Source organism: Armigeres subalbatus, chromosome 2 (genome assembly GCF_024139115.2).
Source record: "Armigeres subalbatus isolate Guangzhou_Male chromosome 2, GZ_Asu_2, whole genome shotgun sequence".
NCBI classification, from domain to species: Eukaryota; Metazoa; Arthropoda; class Insecta; order Diptera; family Culicidae; genus Armigeres; species Armigeres subalbatus.
Genome location: NC_085140.1, coordinates 449,264,509 through 449,287,634, shown reverse-complemented (window position 1 = coordinate 449,287,634; position 23,126 = coordinate 449,264,509). Strand labels below are relative to the sequence as shown.

The 23,126-nt window shown below is 37.5% G+C and overlaps 2 protein-coding genes across 5 annotated transcripts in view; one reads left to right on the top strand and one right to left on the bottom strand.

Moving 5' to 3' along the window:
- LOC134213724 (beta-1,4-glucuronyltransferase 1-like) overlaps positions 1-23,126 on the top strand; it is a 40,908-nt gene that overhangs the window by 17,488 nt on the left and 294 nt on the right. For 2 of the 4 annotated variants that reach the window (XM_062693027.1, XM_062693026.1), the window contains exons 2-5: positions 17,116-17,206; positions 20,332-20,486; positions 20,540-20,888; positions 22,509-23,078. In XM_062693027.1, the coding sequence (XP_062549011.1) occupies positions 17,159-17,206; positions 20,332-20,486; positions 20,540-20,888; positions 22,509-23,078 (1,122 nt within the window). In that variant the 5' untranslated portion in view covers positions 17,116-17,158. Of the gene's footprint in view, positions 1-17,115; positions 17,234-20,331; positions 20,487-20,539; positions 20,889-22,508; positions 23,079-23,126 lie in introns of all 4 variants that reach the window. The other 2 variants (XM_062693024.1, XM_062693025.1) reach the window with 1 other exon arrangement.
- On the bottom strand, positions 1,852-17,090 carry LOC134213723 (uncharacterized). The gene is made up of 4 exons (XM_062693023.1): positions 16,555-17,090; positions 2,988-3,179; positions 2,117-2,923; positions 1,852-2,057 (listed from the first exon to the last, which is right to left on the bottom strand). Exons 1-4 carry the CDS (start codon positions 16,833-16,835, stop codon positions 1,895-1,897), a joined length of 1,443 nt encoding a protein of 480 aa, XP_062549007.1. The 5' UTR covers positions 16,836-17,090; the 3' UTR covers positions 1,852-1,894.

Sequence of the window (23,126 nt, the reverse complement as noted above, 5' to 3'; positions counted from 1 at the left end):
TGGCATGGCGTAAGTTTTTTCATACTTCCCTATGCCTATAACCATAATCGTGTTAGTTTAATGACACAAGAATGCAAAAATGATGAATCCACTTAGAGATCTCGCAGTTGATAACTGTGGAAGTGCTCAATCTACACTAATCTGCGACAAGACAATTTTTAAATGGGGGAATTTCCTATTATTCATAGGAGAAGATTTCCTCATAATTCGTGAGGAAGATATTCCCCAGAGCTATCAGAGAGAAGAATAATCTGGGGAAAGGTGAGTTATTCGTAATGTTCTGGGGTAAGGTGGGGATCATCGGAAGATGAATTTCTCCAAATTCCTGAAGGTAGAATTACTCCTAATTTCTGGGGAATGTATTTTTCCTGATCTTTTAGATGAGTAATTCCCCAAAATTTCTGAATGAGTATACCAGAGAGTTTTTGTAGATGGAATTCTTGTAGGATGAGATTCCCTGAGTTTCTGCTGGAGAAATTCTCCAAATAATTAAAAGCAAGAATGTTCCACAATTTTTGTATAACGAGTTTCCAGATTTCCTGAAGAAAAATTTCTCCGAAATATCTAAGGGGAAAATTTCCAAAGAATTCAAGAACAGGGATTTCTCGCTTAACTTTTCAAAAGGACCTAAGTAACATTTTTTTCATGAATTAATTTGAATAGCGCAATCAACAGAACAACATGAAAGCTATTGATTGCAGTATTCAAATTAATTCATGAAAAAAATGTTACTTAGGTCCTTTTGAAAAGTTAAGCGAGATTTCTTGGATTGAAGTGAGAAGGTTCATTTTTTTTGGTGGAATAATTCCTCATAATTCCATCTGAAGATGGAAGCACCCAGAATGGTTGGAAAAGCAGTTTCCCAGAATTTGTTCGGAATTCAAGAAAATTGTCGTTTTATGAGGTCCAAAGTTCCCAAAAATCCTTGGAGGAAGAATTCTCCATAATATCTGAAGGGGCAAAACCTCAGAACTTCTGGGAAGGAATTCCTTAGAAATCCTAGAAAAGGAATAACACTGTATTCTTGTATGTAATATGAGTTTCCCAGAGTTTCCTGAAGAGGGTGTTTCGCAGAATTGGGTGGTATAGGGGTGTCAATGTTTTTATTTCATATTCTGAATCTGCATTCCTGGTGGAGGATCTGCTGAACTTTTTTTTATTGTTTATTATCGTGATTAGACCATGCTGAAGGTGGTTGGGTTCGATTTGCAGTCTGGTCTAGAAAATTTTCGGGTTGTTGTAATTCCCCAAAATTGGTTGTAAATATTGTTAACTTCCCTGGGCATGAAAGTATCGTCGTGTTAGCTTCGAATCCAAAAATGGTAACTTGGTGTAGAAATTTCACGGTTAACAACTATGGAAGTGTTTAATGAACACTAAGCTGCGAGGCGGTAATGTCCCAGTGAGGGATGTAATGCTAATCAGAAGAAGATCACTAACCGCATTTTAATTTCTAAAACTAGTAAACTTTAGTTTACTATGGTTTATAAAATTATAAACCAATTCTAGAAAATCTTAAGTGGCTTGGAATGGAACAAGAAATCAATTAACCTTTCCCGTCAAAAATGGTGTGTCGTTTTCATTGCTTCAGACGATTCTTTGATTTATTTAAGATCAACTTTCGCAAAGGACTTAATTTTTTTTGAAGCCTCTTACTATTTTAAAAATCAAAATGGAAAAGTGCTGCATGTGTGAACATTGATGTGATTCAAGATCGGGCAAAAATTAGGTCAAACTTGAAAAACAGCACTTTTTGCATTTTTGTTTTAGTTGACGTAAAAATTGATTGTGTGGGAAAGTTGATCTTAAATAAAATTCGCAGTTCTTCAACATTGCTTTGTGCGTTATTAGTTTATTTGTCAAAATATATGAAATCACATCAATATTAAATGAATTAGAACTTAATTGAACCCGTACTCTGAGGCTTTGTACAGGCATATACCTTGTCACATTTTCCTCCCCCCAATCCAACTAACATAGCCCTTAGGCAGCCGAGTATTGCTCCTGAACTGGTATTTGGATCTACCATATTTCCAGCCAACCAGCTTATTCCCAAACTGAAAAACAAGTTTTATATGAAATCACCATCAAATCCTTTTTAAGTTATGGATCTTACTTCCACATAGAGATCCAATATCCTCTGGTGTACTTCAGCTCCTTCGACATCCGCTGTCCCTCGCAAATAACCCGCTGCACGCATTGTCCCTCGTCCTGCCTAGCGTAAAGCGCCGCATCCATCGAGTCGAGCACCCTTCGAGCGATCTGGTTTATTTCCCTCAACCTGGCGCTATCCATATCCAGCAAGGATCGAGCCGTTCTCCTCCGTACCTCCACGGCCCCATCTCCGTCTACATCCGTATCGACCGGAATCATCATCATGTTGGCATCCGTTTTGGTCATCGTTATGCACATGATCACCTGCAGAATGAACATCCCAAACGAGAGGAACGCCAACGTGGTAAGGGCAATATCGAATAAGTCTTTCAGGCCCAGTCCCTTGCCGATGGTTTTCTCCTCGATCCCGATTGACGTGTGATAGGAGTAGTCTCCGCGGGCTTCGTTGTATGGAGTTTCACCCTGCAGGAGTTCATACTGGTTGTGAGTGTGACTCGCAGCAGGCTGTGGCGCAAACGCTGGTGGTGAATTCGAATGTTGGAAATGGTTCGGGTTGTAGGAAGATCGATGATGCTGGTAGGGGTTGTGGCCTCCTTGATAGGGCAGCTGAGCTTGTTGCATAGTTTGTGGATCGGGATGATGCACCGCGTATCCTGTGATGACTCCTTCATCGAAGTATTCGTCCACTCCGACTCTGGGTTTTGAGATGGGTTGGGATAAATCCGCGCGATGATTGGAGTGATCAGTGCTGTTGACGGACATTGAGGGCGAAAGGTAGTTACGGTAGATATCATCCAATGTTGTAGATCTGAAATTAAAATGATTTAATATGATGGAGGACAGATTCAAGAAAAGCGGGAATGGAAGAATACTTCGATAACCAATCGACGTAACCAGATGAGCCTTGGTCATAAAGCATCGTATCCTTGGATGATGGGTTAATGCTGTCGGTAACCATCAGACCGGTTCCAACTCGTCTAGATATTCCGATCGCGCCTGGTATCACCTCCGACATTATTTGATTGGCGACAAATCCGTTGCATAGGTAGCTGTTGATCATTTTCCTGTAGAAGATGAGATAAATAACATGTTTCAACATGTTCGCATTAGGCGTTTTAAGAGTCATAAGCTTTCAACAGGGGCCCTCCTTAGCCGTGCGGAAAGACGCGCGGCTACAAAGCAAGACCATGCTGAGGGTGGCTGGGTTCGATTCCCGGTGCCGGTCTAGGCAATTTTCGGATTGGAAATTGCCTCGACTTCCCTGGGCGTTAGGTATCATCGTGTTAGCCTCATGATATACGAATGCAAAATGGTAACTTGGCTAAGAAACCTCGCAGTTAATAACTGTGGAAGTGCTTAATGAACACTAAGCTGCGAGGCGGCTCTGTCCCAGTTTAGGGATGTAATGCCAATAAGAAGAAGAAGAAGAAGCTTTCAACAGAAGTTTGGAATTTAGAAGAGAGAAAATCGGATGTAGAAAAACAAAACCCAGTTTTGACTCTAGGATTAGGATTGTTTACCAAACAATCACGATTACAGTCGATTCATAATTATACTTCTTTGGATATTGCCAGCAATTACAAGAATTCCTTGGAAATTTCCTCAAAGAGCTTCTTAGGAAATTCCTCCAGTTTCTTAGAATATTCTTACAGTGTTATTTCAAAAAAATATCCTTTAGGATATTCTTTAGGAAATATCTCCGGAAATTCCATTGGAAATTCATTCAGTAATTTATTTTAGAATACGTCCTTCGAATATTTCTGAAGTTTCTTCAGTAATTCCTCCAGGAATTTTTCTCAAAAATTCTTAAATTTGTGCAAAAACTCTCATAAATATATAAGAATTCTTTCGAGTTTTCCTCAGGGATTCCTTCAGAATTTCCATCAGGTATTCTCTCGGAACTTCCTCCACAAACTCTTTCGGAAGCTTCTTTACTCAGAACAGAACAAGGGCTGGAATTCTTTTTAATAGAGAATGAAAAAATAGTAAACCCTTAGCGGATTCCTTGAGAAATTCTTCTGGAAATTCTTTCAGAAATGGTTTTAAAACGTATTGTTTTCTTGGGATAGCAGTCTTATTATTATATCAAAAGAACTACAATGTTCTTGTTCCCACGTTTCGGTCCGAATTTGGGACGGACCGAAACGTCTTAATAAGAACATTGATATTAGAACATTCGTTTGATACAATAATAAGACTGCCAAGCCAAGATAACAATACGTATTAAATAAAATCCAGTCGTACGTTTTTACGACATACCTTTAGGAATTTTTCGAAAGTTCTTTTAAGAATTTTATTAGATTTTTTTTCAGATGTTCGTACAAACATTAATTCAAGAATTTGACCATTCCTCCAAGTTTTCTTTCGGAATTTACTCCACGAATTCCTTCCAAATATCTTGAACGCAATTCTAAGAATATTTTTCTGGAATTTCCAAACGATTTTTTTTAAATAGGGACATGAAGGAGGAAATTTTGGAAGAATTTCCAAAGTAACATTTGCAGAGAATTCCGACATTCTTTATTTTCTCCAAAAATTCCTTTGGAAGTTTTTTCCAATAATTTCTTTTGAAATCCCTTTAACCTTCTGTCTGTGCTCAAAAAAACTTACGTTGTCTGTGCTCTGGGGTCAAATTGACCCCAAATTGAAGTTGCTATAACTTTTTAAATGTTTGGCCAATCTTGGATTTTTGGGGCTGTTTCGAAAGGTAATTTAATCATCTTTCAGGTCGTTACCAAAGGTTGACTATTGGTGGGCGGGTACATCGCAGGGAGGGGTTTTAGTGGACAAGGGTACAAAAACAGTATTTTTTCATGATTATTTTGCTCATATCCGAAAATCCTACCCATTTTGAACTGCACCTTTGTTAAAAAGGTTATGCAGGAAGGCATGTGCTTTGCCATGAGGCGTTGATAAGTTTAGAGCTCGGTCGCCAGGTGGTGGTATATTTGAATTCATTATTTTAGACTACTCAAGATATTCCGATATATATAGAATTCTTCTCAGTGTAAATATTCTTATCGCACAAATTTAAAAATTGGAAAAACTGCACATTATATTGAGCACCGCTTTGTAGTGCTAGACATTCTGAACAGTGTTGCCGTGTTGTGCCGTGCAGTGTTGTGTAGGTATGCGGGATCTCAAGCTAAAGCAATATTTCATTTATGCAAGAATATTGCAAATACACTAGCGAAGCCTATTTGTAAATTTTCTAATTATTTATTCCGTCACATGACAGTTCTTTCCTACCAGACGAACTTTGTTAAAGACGTCATCTTTACAAATTTCAAATTTGTTTGATAAGAATATTTACAATGAGGAAAATTCCATATACATGTCGGAATTACTTGAGTAGTCTAAAATAATGAATTCAAATATACCGCTACCTAGCGACCAAGCTCTAAACTAATCAATGCCTCATGTCAAAGCACACGCCTTCCTGCACCTTTTTGAAAAAGTGCAGTTCAAAATGGGTAGGATTTTCAGATATAAGTAAAATAAGCATAAAAAATCACTGTTTTGTACCCTTTTTCACGAAAACACCTCCCCGCGATGTACCCGCCCACCTATAGTCAATCTTTGGTAACGATCTGAAAGATGATTAAATTATCTTTCGAAACAGTCCCAAAAATCCAAAATTGGCCAAACATTAAAAAAGTTATAGCAATTTCAATTTGGGGTCAATTTGACCCCAGAGCACAGACAACGTAAGTTTTTTGAAAAAAGTACACTGTAGCGCATATTTTCAAGATTTTTCAAGCAAATTTGCACATAGGAGACAGATCTCGGCGAGTTTTACCAAACTACCAAAAATTAGGAGAATCGGTTGAAAACTAAAAAAATGGCAACCACTCAAAGTGGCCTGGGGTCATATTGACCCCAGAGCACAGACAAAAGGTTAAGAATACTTTCAGGAATTCACCTGGAAAGTCTTTCAGGATAACCTTCGAATATTTCTTGATGATTTCTTCCGGAAAATTATCTGGGAATTATCTGGGAAGTTCCTTTGAAAATTCCGTTAGGGATTTCTTTGAATAGTCCTTTACGAATTTCTAGGGAAATCCATTTTAGAAATTTCTCTATAAATTTCTTCATGTACAATTTTTTTTCGAAAATTCTTTTAGGAATTCATTCTGAAATTCCTTTATAAATTTCCCTAAGAATTCATTCATAAATTCCTTAAGGTATTCCTTCGACATTTCTTTAGGAATTCTTTCGAAAAAATCTTTAACAATTTCTTCGGAAATTCATTTAGCAATTATTCCAGTAATTCCTAAAGAAACCGTTTCCTGTAATTCCTTTAGCCATTCCATCGAAAATTCAAGAAAAAATTCTTGTAATTCATTTGAATACTGTTTGATAAAAAGCCTCAAAACTTCCTTCATAACCTCTATAGAAATTTATTTGTGATTTCGTTCGGCGTTTTATTTAAAAATTCATTCGAAAATTATTTAACAAAATCTTTAGGAAGTTTTCTAGAATTACTTGAAAAATTCTTTGGAACTTTCTCTTGGAATTTCTTCAAGAATTTATTTAGAAATTCATTTGAAAATAGCTTTATGAATTTTCTTTGGAAATCTTTTTAGGAAATCCTTTCGGAACTACATCAAAAATTCATTCATGAGTTTTCTAAAAAAAATAGATCCAGCAGAAGGCAAAATATGATATAGTTCCCTTTTTCAATTCAAGCATTTGCTCAGTTCAATGCAAGGGAAGATATGATCCCTCCTTTCGAAGAACGTATCTCCCCGCAGACGACAAGAGAAGATATGGTTGCTTCATTCAAAGAATGCATTTGCCCGGCAGAAGTCAATAGAGGATATGGGTCCTTTTTTCAACTCAGGCAAGGGAAGATATGATATGATCCCTTCTTGTAAAGGATGCACGGCAAGAGACGATATGGTTCCTTCTTTCAATTTAGGCATTTGTTCGGTTTAAAGAAAGGGAAGTGATGATCCCTTTGTTCCGAATAATTCCTTTGCCCAACAGAAGCTAAAGAGGATATGAATCCTTCGCTCGATTCAAGCATTTGCTCGGTTGAAGGCAAGATAGAATATGATCTCTTCTTTCAAAGGCTGCACTTGTCCAGCAGATGGCAAAACACGATATGGTTCCTTCTTCTAGTACAGGAATTTGCACAATTCAAGGCGAGGGACGATATGATTCCTTCTTTCAAAGGATGGCAGAAGGTCCAGCAGAAGGAAAAAGATGATATAGTTCCTTTCAATTCAAACATTTGCTCGGATCAATACAAGGGGATCTCCCCTTGATGATCCCTTCTTTAAAAGGATACATTTGTTAGGTTTAAGCCAAGCGAAAATATAATCCATTCTTCAAAATGAATCCTTTAAAAAAAACATGCACTTCTCCTCTCTTTGTCCTTATTTTAAAGCATGAATCAGTTCTGTCTAGGAAGAGAACATATGGCCTAGTTCATAGTTTCCCAAAGTGGTGGGTCGTGACCCCAAGATTGTGTATATCTTATGGAAGGGGGCTGCGATCCTCCCGAATTTTGGGAAGCTATGGCCTAGTAGAAGGCCTGGAGTTCCATAATGCTATATACCAATAGACTCAGCTTGACAAATAAAAGTGATGTCTGCATGCATGAGCGTTTTAGAAAAGCGCGAAAAAAATATTTCTATTTAAAAAAAAGAATCATAGCGTATGAGAGAATACGAATTTGTTTCCTAATAAAAGGGCAAGTGTTCTGACAAACCCTAACATGAAAACCAAAACTTGCTGGTTGGTGTTAACATTTGAAACTTTCCCGTTTTTCTGGTAGCTTCCTTATTCTTAACCAGCTGACCCGCCGAGCTTCGTCACTCCTAAAATTAATTAGTTAGCACAATAATCTATTTTATATTTACAATTTAAGTGTGAATGTTTGCGAATCGATTTAATTTGGCAGAATAAACGTCGAAACTTCTTTTTTTTTCACATTCCAAGTTGTGTTCCATTTGCTTGATTAATTTTCGAGTTGTGCAAAAAATAGATTTTTCTTGTAAAGGGGCCCCACCCTCTTTCCTCAGCAGGGAGGGTCAAGATTTGGTTTCATTTGCTTGATTAGTTTGCGAGTTATGCAGAAATATGTTTTTCATTTGTATGGGAGCCCTCCTTAGCCGTGCGGTAAGACGCGCGGCTACAAAGCAATACCATGCTGAGGGTGGGCCCTCCTTAGCCGTGCGGTAAGACGCGCGGCTACAAAGCAAGACCATGCTGAGGGTGGTTGGGTTCGATTCCCGGTACCGGTCTAGGCAATTTTCGGATTGGAAATTGTCTCGACTTCCTTGGGCATAAAAGTATCATCGTGTTAGCCTCATGATATACGAATGCAAAAATGGTAACTTGGCTTAGAAACCTCGCAGTTAATAACTGTGGAGTGCTTAATGAACACTAAGCTGCGAGGCGGCTCTGTCCCAGTGTGGGGATGTAATGCCAATAAGAAGAAGAAGAAGGGAGCCCCCATTTCTAGAGCAGAGAGGGGAATCAAACTATCTTAAGAACCTTTCCCATCCCCAAAAACCTCCGCATACAAATTTTCAAGCCGATCGGTTCTGCAGTTTTCGAGTCTAAAAGGGTCATACAGACAGATATTAATTTTTACGTACATATATAGATTTACCACGCCGTACAATCTTGCATCCAATTATCATGTATTGCCCATATGGTGGAAACAACGTAGCTGAATGGCTCGACAAATCGTGCTTATTGATCACACAGTTCAAATAACAATTATGCCAAACGGCCGTTATGCTAAACGACCAATATGCCAGACGGGGTACAATCAATTTTGAAAGGAATATTACATTGTTTTACTAATGGAATTTCTGGAAAAATCTATATAGGCCTTTCGGAAGGTTCTACGGAAGAATCCGTGGAGGAATATTCAAATGAACTACTGAGTGAATTTGTGAATTTTTCCTGAAGGAGTTCCTGGAAGAGAATTTCTGCAGGATTTTCTGGAGGAATTTTGAAAGAAATTCCTGAAGGAGTTTCCAAATGTATTCCATGACGAATTTGAGAATATATTGTTGAATGAATTTAGGAAGAATAACCTGAATAGATTTTCGAAAATTTCCGAAACATTCGCAAGAGTTTCGTCAGGGACAGTTGAATGAACCTTCGGAAATTCTTGCAATAATCATGACAGTAGTAAAACAAAAACCTGTTTTGAATCTGGAATTAACACTTCATGCCAAAAATATAAACCCAAATGTATCGGGATTGCAGTCGAATCATCATCATACTTCATACTATTCTCAGGCCTTTACTTCAGGAGTTGCTTCAGGAATTTCCCCAGAGATTCCTTAGAGCAGCGGTTTTCAACCTGGGGTACATGTACCCCTGGGGGTACCTTTGATGGTCTATAGGGATACCTGAGACAAAAATGCGTAATGGCGGATGTTGTATTATATAATTGCAAAAAATACTCACTTTAGGATTGATCTTGAAATTTTAAACGACTTTTATTATTTTTATTCAGTTCATTTCGTTCATATGACGTTACTACCAGAGAGAAAAGATTATTTTTCTGTTGAGCACATTTGTTGTCCTGAATAAAGAGCACAGTTCTTATGAGATTAGGGATTTGGTAAGATTTTGCAATTGCTGTTCAAAGCCCAAGGTTAAAACACAGACAAACAGACGTAACAGCTTGAACATTTTTCTGAAAAATCCATCGTTCAACTCCTCTAACACCATCTTGCGAGCATGTTACACGAAACAATGTTTCGTATGACACTGTCACCAGAAGGCGCTGGAGTGAAATGTCAAATCCGAAGGATTACGACGCTAGCGCATCTAGTTGTGAAACGCGCAATCAATCAAATTCAAATTGATCGGTAAAGTCATGGTTGATGGTAATTTCTCTAGGGTTACGTCTGTTTGTCTGTGGTTAAAATCTATTACGCCCACTTGGAAAAAGTTTATTAATTGATGTAGTGAAAATAACACAACATAACATGTTGACGACATCATAATTTATATTTTGTAATTGACAAGAGCTAGTTCTATAAAGTTTGTGATAGATTCTGTAACATGCAACACGTCCTTATTGGCAAATGGAAACGGAACTGCCGACGAGATATCTTGTGGTAAACTCGGCGTCCATTTTGACATATTATTAGAGAGGAGTGCTGCGCGAGTTTCCTTCAAAATTGGAACATCGACATATTGGCAGTTTTCGAATAGGTTATAGTAGCCTCAGAGTTCATAGAGGCCGTAAAATATTCACGTACAAGCTTGCCCAACCTTTTTCAGCCAGGGGAAAAAAAATCAGAATTATTACTTTCTGGCGTACCAGGAAATATTTGGTACCTTTTTTAATATATTTTCAAATACCTGATGTTTTCTTTTCCTCATTTCTCCAGAATATCTACAAATTCTTTAGACAAAAAAATAATATAATTTAAAGCGCGCAAAATTACATTTTTTGTTTAATTTCGTTTTCTTCCTACGCAATAGGTCTTTTGGTTGAAAATTTAATGGGAAACATGGAATTGTTCGGTACTCTCCAATATTGCATATTGATTTCCAAGATTCCAAGTTTTTTACTGCTTTTATTCTTCAAAAGAGCTGTGCATAGTGCTTCTGAAGAGGGAAAATTTAAGGAGAAACATTTCTTTCTGAAGTTTAGATTTAAGCTCGTTTTCACATTGGAGGTTAATACTCTCCATTTGAAATATTTCAGGAACATTTATCATAGCAGTAAACGGTGTTGAGAAAATAGAAGTTTTGTTACTGTGTTCTCAAAAATCAGCTAATAGGCTTGAAAACTTTAATAAGCTGTTTTCAGCATGAACTGTTTTCAACAAGATGAGGATAATGTACAAGTTTTCAGTAACCAACTGTACCAAAGTATTAATTTTTGGAAAATAAAAGTTCGATGTGATGCTGCTTTATATTAAAGTCATCAATATGCTTGGTAATATCTACTAGAAAAGATTTTCCTTTATCTTGTAAAGAGAGTGCGATTTCCTTTCGAAGAGAATAAAATCTTTTAAGCATTGTACTACGGCTAAGTCAACGAACTTCCAGCAAATACAGCAAATCTACGTATTCTGCTTCTATGCCTATCAACATCATTTGGAATTCGTGGTGGTTGAGTTCCCTCGCGTTTATCAATGTTGATTGTCGATCATCGATCGAGTTGATTGTCGATCGTCCAAACTTATTAATGATAATATTCTTGATTGGTCGTTCTCGCACATATATTTTTTTTGGTAAATAATGCAATGTGCAGGAAAATGACATCATACAGTTGTTAATGTCATAATGACAGTGTTCTTTCCCATCATTGGCGGTGCCAGCGCCATCAGATGAGAGGCCAGTTTTTAAAGGAGAGTCCAAGCTCCTTCATACAGGTCATAATAACTTTCCCCAAGTCTTTTCTGGTCGTCGTTTCACTCATTAGAGTCGAAGCTGTCAATTCCACTGTGATTTCAAGACGTTGTACAGTTTTCCTCGAGAAGATAGCTACCTGTGCCATGTTTTTCACATCAGTATTTCCATAGCTTGCGGAGACATATAATCTGAGGTAGGCGTCTTTCTCTCATAACGTAGTATTCAAATCATCTACGAGACTTTTAATCTTCAACGTGTTTCGTGACAAACTAGTGCTACTGAAGGAGGCTTTTCCTTAGGGCAGACGAGGAGAAGAACAGCCGATATGCATTCCTTAACAAATTCTCCGTTCTTAAAATTGGAATGGTTTCAATTTTTTGACAAAATTTCACCAACAGCAAAACTAATACGTGCAAAACTAATAAGTCTGAAAGTACAACTTGGTGTTTGCACGAGTGGAGAGAGCTTCAATAATTCACTCTTTCACATAATTTGAATCAATATTGTAAATATTTACTGCTCAACCTTACCTTTGCAGCTTTTCCAACTGTTTTTAATGATCCAATATAAATATCACATTTTGTACAATGCTTGGTCTCGTAATGTCGTTAAAATTCCTTCAAAATCAAATAAAAGATAATATTCTCTCAACACAGAAACAGTTTTCGAACAAATTAAACAAACCGGTTTTTTCTGGTCAAGGTGAATAGATTTTCTCTTGCCTATCTTCACTGATAACGCGATGTTTACATCAACCCTTCGTTTCTAAAAATCTGATAAGAATTGCAAAATTTCTCTGAGGCTCCCATATTTTAAAGATATTTTATTAACATAGTAAAAAGTTCAAAATCCTTGTTTTCAAATTTTTATTACTTTTTTCTTGGCATTATATTATTAACTGCGATGCTTCGTTGACACGATATAAATGTAATAAATAATGTTAACTCACTTTAATATGAAAATTATCATTGTTAGCAAGTTTAAAAATTGATAAGTCGTTATACGTAAATCTTAGTGCGTAAATTCGTCGGAAGCCCAATTTTTTTTTTAATTCAATCAAATTGAATGGTTAGGTTTGATAAATGCCAAGGAAAAATCGACCGTCTAAGACGAATTAAGTACTGTCCATTTAATTCCACCAGTTAATTTTCGTTATCGAAAATTACCTGGATGAATTAAATGGACAGTACTTAATTCGTCTTAGACGGTTGAAAACATTCCACTAAAATAGCTTTATATATTTTTCTGAAGTAAAAATCGATTACCCACTTTTACATTTGAGCTTACCAATAAATGAAAAATACTGGGGGATACCTCAAGCTGTGCCAAGGTCTGAAGGGGTACCACTCAAGAAAAATGTTGAGAACCGCTGCCTTACAGTATTTATCCAGGTGATATTTCATGAATTTATCCAAAAGTTCGTTCGGAATATAATCTAGATATTTTTTCTTAAAAGGATAGCCCCAGGAATTAATTCGATTAGTCATCCCGAAGATGCCACACCTTCAAAAAATCCTCCAGGAATTCCATCGTACATTTCTTTAAGTTAGCCATCCGAAATTCTTCCAGTGATTCATTACTAAACTCCTCAAATTTTTTTTTCAAAAATTCTCAGTAAATAAATCTAGAAACTAGAATTTCCTTAAGGAATTCCTTCAGCAATACGCTTAGAAATTGTATTCCCTCGGCTTCCGTAATTTTGCCAAAATTACTTTCAGAAATCATCAAACAAATTTTTAATGGAACTTCCAAAGGAACTGTAGATTCCTCCAAGAATTCATTCGGAATTTTCTCCAGGGATTCCTTCGGCAAATTCTCAGGAAATTTCTTCGGAGATAGATACAAAAAATCTTTTGCAAAGCATCAAGATATTTCTTCGAAAATTCAAAGAAGGAATTCTAGGAATAGATTTTCTTGAAAAAAAATCCTATAGGAGAATCTTTTAAAAAGTCCTTAAAGAACACTAGCATCTTGAAAATTCTTTCGGAGATTCCTCAAGAGATTCCCTCGAAATTTTCTTCATGATTTTTTTATAAGAATTTCTCCGGAAGCAGATTTGGTAATTTTTCCGGAATTCCTACGAAAAATTCTTCAGAAATACCTACGAAAAATGTGTCAGGGAATCTTCCCGAAATCCCCTTAGGAGGATTCCTTCGGATTTTTTTTAATATCTTTAGAGATTCCTGCGAAAATTGCCTTGTTTGAGTTCCTTCAAACTTTTTGAAAAACAGCTTCAGCAATTTATTCAGGAATTTCCCAAATAATTTCTTCTAGTAATTTCTTAAGAGATCCCTCTAGGAAAATTCTTGTAAATGCTTTAGAATTTCTTCAAAACTTCATCCAGGATTCATTTCGGACATTCCTCCCTAAATTCAATTAGATATTCCTCTAGACCTTTGGATATTCTCTACAGATTTTTTTCTTTCCAAAATTTACTCTGGAAATTCCTTTGAAATTTTCGTTACAAACTCTTCGGACATTTTTTAGTATTTCCTCACTTGTCATAAGACGAGTTTGTACAATCCCATTGAATTCCACCACTTAATTGCATCTTGACGAGACACTGAAGACGGCCTTACTGTTGAGGATGATTAAAAAAAAGTAGTTTGGACTTTGATAGTGATGGACGTAGAGTAGAATATAGAATAGAAAAAAAAGAGTAACAGTTTGGTCTTCGGTTGAGATAGGCGAAGAGCCCCAAAAATAGTATGAAAGCAATGGAAAAGAACGATAGTTGGAGATTTATGGATTTTGTTGTTTGACCGATGTTCTGGGGACTAACATGATAGAGAATGGCAAAATTAACAAAGTGTTCTTTAGCGATTTTTTCAGCCAAATATATAATCATAGAAGAGAGTAGATGTGAGCGGAATTGTGGTAGTAGCAGACTGCATTAGAATAATAAACGAAAATAATGATTAAAAGTACGAATTATTTGAATAAATTTTGAACTTCCAATCATAGCAATCGACTTTTAAACAGTAGGCTATCAATCACACAAATAAAATTTCCATTGACAGAACGAAACGAAGAAAAAAGACGATACTAAACCGAATGTTTGATGCATCGCCTATGTATCACTAAAGTTACTGGTTCTGTCGGAACATACTCGTGAGTATACAGCCCAAGATGAATACACAGCTAGGTGTTTCAATCTGTCCAATTAATGGGCGAGAAGAAGGCGGGGGTGAAAAGTTCATTTTCGGTGCAAAACATAAACAAACCGGCTGGCTCTCCCATACTAAAATCCAAGATGGCTGAATCGTGAATTTGGCAGATTGGAACACCTAGTGGTGTATTCATCTTGATACAGCCCATGAGATTTCAGATATTCAACGGTTGTCCTGAGGATATTCACTCGGCCACGGCAGGAATGTCAAAAGGAATTCCTTGCGTAAATTATTAAAGGAGTTCTCAAATAAATTCCTGAAGGATTTCCTAAAACATATCCCGTAGAAATTCCTAAATCAATTTCCGAAAGAATTCTCGAAAAAATTTCCTAATGAAGTTTCGGATGGATTTCTCCTAAAGTAATTTTCGAAGGTATTCCTAAAACTTTTTCAACAATTCCCGAAGGAATATCCGGAAGATTTTCCTTTGCTTTTTCCAATGAATTTTTTAACGGAATTTTCAAATGAATTCCAAACGAATTCCAAATGAATTTGTAAAAGAATTTCTGAAGAAATTCCTAAATAAACTCGTAAACGAATCAACGAAGAAATTTTCTTAGATTCTTTGAGTTTCCAAAGGAATTTCTGGATTTATCTGCGAAGTAATTCCCGGGGGATTTTTTGGGGAAATGCCAAAAGGGAATATTTTGTGCAAAAATCGTGGAAGGATTTTTTTCTGGAAATTCCGGAAAAATTACTGGAGAAATTTTCGATAGTATTCGAAGGAATACCTGAAATAATTTGTGAAAGAGTTTCTATGGGAATTTCTAAAATTATTCTTTTTTTTTTTAAGATATTTTTTTTAAATCCTGGAGGTATTTCTAAAAGAATTATTTAAGTTATTCACGAAAAAAAATAGAAGTGAATTTCCCAGGAATTCTTGAGAACATCCGAAAAATTCAGGTCAGTAATATACCCCGGCTTTGTCTGGGAATTGCTGGCTAGAAAAATGTCTCAAATACAATCTATACATTGTCACACAGGAATTGAAAGTTCTGGAAATATATTCCGAAAAATTCGTAGTGACCTTATAATTATAGACGATAAAATGCAATAAAAATGTCGTTATATTTATTTTTTTTTTGTTTTTAAATATTTTTTTTTTATATTTTTTATGTTTAAGACATTTTTTTTAAATTTATTTATCACTTGACTGATTAACACCTCCAATTATAATTCTTACTACGGTCGCCAAAATATAAATGAACCAATTACGCCAAAAATGCTGGTGCCCTACCCCTACCAGAACTCTGGCGCCACTAGTGCACGGCCGTATTACCAATTGTACAACAGCTAAAAATTAAGAACTCTTTAGTGAAATGTCTTCATCTATCATAAGACGCGTTCAAAACTATTCCATTTAATTACATATTACGTAGATACGTATTTCGACTTTTTTAATTTTTTTTTCGAATTGTATGTACATTATTACTCTAGTAGTTGAATTAGATAATATCGATATTGTCAGTTTCGCCGGTAACAAAACGCGCAGATCACTTTTTAGGCACCTTTAAAATCGTCGCCAATATATTTAATTTAAATCTGTTTTAATTCAAAGCCAAATCATGAAAATATTCATGAAAAATAGTAGCCAATTTCGGAAAATAATGTGATTATTGAATTTGAAAAATTTTGTTCACAGTTGATCTGACAGATCCTATTGCCATTTTTGCTGGCGCCGATTTGCTTTGCGAAGATTTCAAATCGTCGCGGCCGATAAAGTGGGAAATTGATAATATAAGGAGAGAAACTCTAATCATCAATTGATGCATGCATCGATGAAAAGGGAGATAACGAAACAAGGGAACTTTCTAAATGCAATATGTATGGACATTCTCGAGTTACAATGTGAACGTTTTTTTATGGCCAATCATTAAGTCTTCAACAAATATTGTCAATTGCACTGCCAGTATAATCTTAATCTTACCTATGAAACCCCATGGTTGAGTACGCCGTCCCAAACGTACCATCCTCTCGAGTCAAATTCACCAAACCACTTGTAGGATTCACAGCATCCGCCTCATTTCTACTCTCTGCGACAAGGTCTTCGGGATTTTCTGGTCCTTCCAACATCAAAAAGCTAGCTGGCATTAGTTTTTCGTTCAGAATGTCATTCATATCGATAGTAAAAACACTCGGTTCCATTCCTTTTGCACTGCACTCTCCAATGAACAAACCAAACGCAACCATCGCGAATAAAAGTTTCATTTCCACTAACCGATTTGTATACCGTCCGTTCGGATCAGCTCACTGCAACTAAATGATGCACTCGTCACTTAGTGGAAAAATCCACCTAACTAGTCTCTAACAGTTCCACAAGCAAAAGTAATTTGTGACATCCACCGTATGCAGTCTGTGAAAATCATGCTGCATGTCTCGCTAGCTTTTCCAACCCACTGCATTTGTCGCTACTTTCTTGCTCGTTTGCCTTGTTCTAGATTCAATTTAACGGATTCAACAACCTGATTGTTGGTTCTTTCAATTCCAGACAGTTGCGATTGCTATGAGATAACGCTACTCGGATCTGCAAGATGTTTTCGAACAACAAAGTGGCCTACCAACGACTGAATGTCCAACGAGTACCTGAAAAATCAATCATTTTAAAGAAAAATATATTAAGCTCTTTTAGTGGAATAGTCTAAGATATTCAGCTGTTCATTAGCACTTGTGTTATAACTGTGGTTACTCAGCTTGATTTGTAACCGTGCACCACATCATTTTATTTACCTGTACCATCTTATCATCTTTCTGATCTCAGATGATTTCATTTCATGTCCTTCGTGAACTTACGTTAACTTTGTGCCATGTTCCTTCCTTGTTAGTTTGAACCTTTCAGAACATATCCTGTTTTATCGTCGAGGTTTCATATTTCATGCCTTCGCGTTGCATGTTCATTTCGTCCATCGTTCTTCCGTCTCGATTTTCATGTTTCTTGCGTCAGTCGGTATCTCATGTGTCACTGTAAATGCTCTTCACGGTGGTTCTGTGCTGTCTCTTCACACTCATCGTTCCTTTTCTTCTTCTGTTTTCAATAGGATTTTATTTCATGTTTACTTTTTATATGTCATGAGAAACATGTATGCTTTCAGACAATTTAATATCTCCACTAAAAGAGCTTAATATATTTTCTGAAAATGGCATCTGAGCGGCATGAGCGAAATACTTTTCTCAATTTAAGGAGAACAATCGCTAGTATTATTAAGGACGCGGCCTTCCTTAAGAAGTGCCTAATAGAAAAGCTGACGCCCGTCAGCCATAAGATTAAGATGGGATCTCATGTACCAAAAAGTATTAATAAAAAAAGCAGAGTCCGAGTTCATGAAGACATCTATAAAGAGGCATTACGCTAAATTAGAACGAGTAACTTGGGGTGCTACAATATGCATTTGAAGTTAGCTAAGGTTAACGCGGAATCATTCGACCTGTTTTTGAAGAAGGTAAAGAAAGCAGAAGAATGTGAATCAGACCGGAAGAGGAGACTGCACAGGAAAAAACTGAACAACTTGCGAGCGAAATCAGCAGAGGAAGTTCACACTGACAAACCCACCTGACAGATCATCTAAGGATTCGTCGTGAACCGTTCGACACAGAAGTTTACGGAGGAACAACTAGCACACCTCAACAAGGACTGGGGTATGCGATAACACAGAAATCGGACGATGAACAGATCATCGTGGACATGGAGACTGCGATTTCCCGAAACATCGAGCAACATGATCACAATACAGCGAGGAACATCGGGGCAGACGCCATCAAAAAAGGACGGCACGGGACAACGAACCATGACGAAAGGAGGATTCTAAAGGAGCTTAAGGAAAACCAGTATACTACGTAAAAGCCGATAAGGGAAACGCAGTAGTGGTAATGGATAAAGAGGACTACGACGAACAGATGACGACGAAAATCAACGGAGGACCTTATAGACATTTGAGAGTGGATCCGCTACCAGGATTAATACGACTCACGGACAAAACAATAAAGGAGGTAAGGCGATCATCGGAGAAGCCTGAGTGAAGACAGTAAACCCGGTTCTACCTAGGATTAAAGGACTACCAAAAATCCATAAACCCGGCAAGGAGATGCGAGAGATAGTTTCATCAGTGGGTTCCCTACCCAAAACATAGCCAAATGGTTGGTAAATGAGTTCCAAAGTATGCCGAAACGATTCCCCAGCAGGTCAGTCACAATCAACACCCAGGAGTTCGCCCAGAAGTTGTTGGAATCAGGACACATCGAAGAAGAGGACATAATGTTATCATTCGACGTAGCGGCATTGTTTCCTAGCGTTCCAGTGAAAGATGCTCTGAATCTTCTAGAGGATTGGCTGCTAACACAAAGGACGGAAACAACATGGCGAGGAAAGGTGAAGATGTACCTAAATCTGGCAAGGCTATGCATGACGGAGAACTACTTCACATTTCGTGGCAACTACTACAAACAGACTATCACCGTTTTTGTGCGAACTGTTCATGGCGAATCTGGAGAACAACCTACAAGAACAAGGAATACTACCCCAGAAGTGGTGGAGATACGTCGACGATATTTTCAGCATCATCAACCGAAAGGATCTACCCAGGATTTTGGAAGCGATAAACAACGCATAAGGACATCAAATTTACCTTCGAAGAGGAAAAAGAAGGTAAACTACCTTTCTTGGATCTACTAGTCATCAGGGAAGCAAATACAACATTGAGCCTCGAAATCTACAGGAAGCCCACGAACACCATGAGAGTCATCCCATATACATCGAACCATTCGTACCAACATAAAATGGCAGCATTTCATCACATGATCCACAGGATGCAGACGATACCCCTGAGCGAAGAAGGAAAACGAAGGAACTACAATACATCTTGAAACAGCGAAGATCAACGGATACCAGGAGAGGACTATACGAGCGATCATCAACAAGAAGGAAAGGACTCCTACGACGAAATGGACATACAACGCTGACACCGATAGAGGAGCCGCTGAAAAGAGTTTCGGTCCCATATGATAAACACATCACCAACCAGCTACGCCCTCGACTAAGGAAATTCGGCATCGATCTAGTATTCTCCAGTAGAAGCAACCAACTCAAGTCTCTATTGGGTTCAACGAAGGATAAAGTAGAAATGTTGAATAAGGCAGGCGTTTATAAGATAAGTTGTTCCTAATGTGAAAAAATCTATGTAGGCCAAACAAAAGATCATTAGATATAAGGTTCAAGGAACATATGGCGGAAGTGAGTAAAGGAAAAGAGAAACGATAAGGGATTACATTACGAATTTAGATCTAAGGTAGCAGAGCATGTATAAGGAAAATCACCCAATTACGGCATCAAATATTAAAATCTTAAGAAATGTCTCTTCCCATGGAAACTCGATGTAGCTGAGAGTTTGGAAATCCACCGACAGGTACAAACAGCGCTGTTGAATAAGGATCAGGGAAATGGCAGCTCTTGGCTCTTCAAGTTTCTACCTAAACAATAAAGTAATTTACAGTATAGGTAAATAAAGTAGGCAAATAAGATTAGATTAGGTACCTAGCGTAGTATAAATAGTGTAAGTTGCGATTGTTTTCTTCAAGTCGAGTCGAGTACAAGACACTGAAGACGACCACACAGTTGTGGTCGAAATACGTATCTGCAAAGATAACGGAAATTAACTAGTGGAATTAAATGGACAGTACTTAATTCGTCTTAGACGGTTTAATCATTTTAAAGTTAGTCCTTCCCTTAATAGTTGGGTGCTTCGTACTATTTTGCATTGTTGGGTTACTCACGCCCCATAATCCTACCCACCGTAACTACAATCAATACGTACAAACTTGGAGCAATCATCCGCCTGTTGATGAAACCAAACTGTTAGAAACGTTAAAGTGAGTAATATTTTCACAATTCCTCGTGGCAATAATCACTATATTTTAATTAGATCTCTCTTAAATTGCAAATCCTCAGATGCAAACTACCGCATTGAGACCCGCGGTGAGTTCTACGTGCTGAAGAATTTCATCAGCCCCAGGAGGAGGCCCCCGTTGGAGTGCCACGAAAGCATAACCTACACCACCCACGGCGACTATCGGTTCCTGGACAATGTAGTGCCGTTGCTGGAACGGTGGCAAGGTCCGCTCAGCTTGGCGGTCTACGCACCAGGAGACGAGTTCGGAATAGCCATCGAGGTTCTGCGGTATCTGATTTACTGCGATCGGCAGTCCTACCTGGTGGAGGAGTTCGCAACGGTGCATCTGTACTTTGATTTTGATCGGGTTCCGCCGAAACCGGTGAGTTTAAATATGGGACATAATAAGAATCTCCATACATTTAGCTCACAACCAATGGAAATTCTCCGAAGCTTACTAAAGACTTTTTACGGAATTTCCACTAAAAATTTATTGAGAAATTCTTCGAAAAATATTCAGAGTTACCAAAGCAAATTATTAGGAAATTCCACAAAACAATCTTCGTTGTTAAATATCTTGGCATGTGCATATGCACAGCACATGTTTCGAAATGGACAAATTGATATGAAATTTGCGAAAAAGAATCCACGTGTCTTGGAGGGACTCGAACCCTCAACCTCCTACTCTCTAGATAGGCGTGATAACCTCTACACAACAAGGCCACTTAAAGGTTACGTGTGCGGAAAAGCCATCAGAATCCGAGTACCAACCTCCACCGCAATTAGCTCTCTTTTTGCAAATTGAATATCTTTCGGATGCTTGATTTGTCCAATCTCCACATGTGCTTTACTGTTGTATATCCACAGTCAAGCGAGTGCACATTATTTTTATTAAACGAGAGGATCGCACTCCATGCCCTCCATGCATGCAACAATGTGTATGGTGGATTCAAATGTTTTTTTTAATAAAGGCTAATAAAGTATTATTAGAATTCAGCCAATAATATTATTGCTGAAACTACAATCCATTGCGCTACGTTCTCCGGTAGGTCGTTCAGAATTTTCTTTATAAATTTTTTTAGAAATTCTTTCGGAAGTTCCTTTAAGAAATATCTCAGATACTCCTTCAGGAATTCTTTTGGAAATTATTTCAGGAATACCTTCAGATATTCATCCAACCGTGCTCCCAAGGAAATTCCACTTGGATTCCTTCTTTTTCGGAAATTGCATTAAGATATCATTTGGAAATTACTTAAGGAATTCTTCCGGAAATTCCTTTTGTACTTCTTCAGAAATTCTTTAAGTAATACTTAAAAAAAATCCATTATTAATTATTAAGTTTAAAAAAGGCAAATGAATTTAAAAAGTCGTCGAATTGAAGACGATTTGAACGTCTACACAGATGTGTAGACATTCAATTGACCATTCCCGTCAAAAATTGTATAGGGCGTTTCACAAATTACGTAACGCCATGTACGGGGAGGGAGGGGATCAGTTCGAGCGTTACGATCCAACCGGCCTGAAAAATTTACTCGATGTTCGTTCAAAGTCGGGCAAATGTTAGGTCAATCTTGAAAAATAGAACCTTTTCGTTTATTTGTTTTTTATTTTTATAAATACTTAAAGGCGCCAAAAATTATTGGTTGGTTTTTGGTGGGAAATGTCAATTCACTTCAGCATGTTCAACTTTCGGCAAGTCGTTTGTTGTTTAACCTCGGCATATCTTTTGGGAATTCTTTGGACACTAACTTAGGTAAATCTTCCAATAAACACTTTAAAAATTCTACGGCTTCAAATTAATTAATTTTCAAGGATTTTTGCTGTATTTGTTGCTAATAATCAGTATTTTCGGCTTTCAGTCACATGAAAATGTTGATAATTTCAAATTATCAACATTTTCATGTGACTGAAATCCGAAAACCTTATTATTTCGGACTGAAGTTCTACAAAATTACCAGAGTATATCAATTTGATTGTGGTTTTATTTTTATTTTAACTCTAGATTCAATTCTATAGAGAGCTGCTCCAAAAACCACCGGACTGCCCTTTGAACAATGCCTCCTTTCTTTTTCCAACACTTGACAACACATTCAACCACACCTATCCAGTGAACGTTGGACGCAACATTGCTCGAGATGCCGCTCAGACTCACTTCGTCCTGGCGAGTGACATCGAGCTCTACCCCAATCCGGGCTTCATCGAAATGTTCCTGCAAATGGTCATCAACCCTGCGTATCAGTTCACCCTTAATATACCAAGTGTCTACGTTCTACCCGTATTTGAGGTATCCGATACATGCTCTGTTCCGGAGAACAAAACCGAACTACTCTCGATGCTAAACACCGGCGAGGCCATCAAATTCCACGAGAAAATTTGCGCTCAATGTCATACCGTTCCGAACTATGATGAGTGGCTACAATTTGACAAACCGAATCAAACGATGGACATCCTTTCGATGGCCAAGCGAGAGGGACGTTTCGACCTATGGGAACCGATTTACGTGGGAACCAAGCGAGAACCGCAGTACCAGGAGCGATTGAACTGGGAGGGAAAGTTCGACAAAATGACCCAGGTTCGTTGTTGTTACTTTCATTGAAATCTTGTGAGCAATTGAATAGCA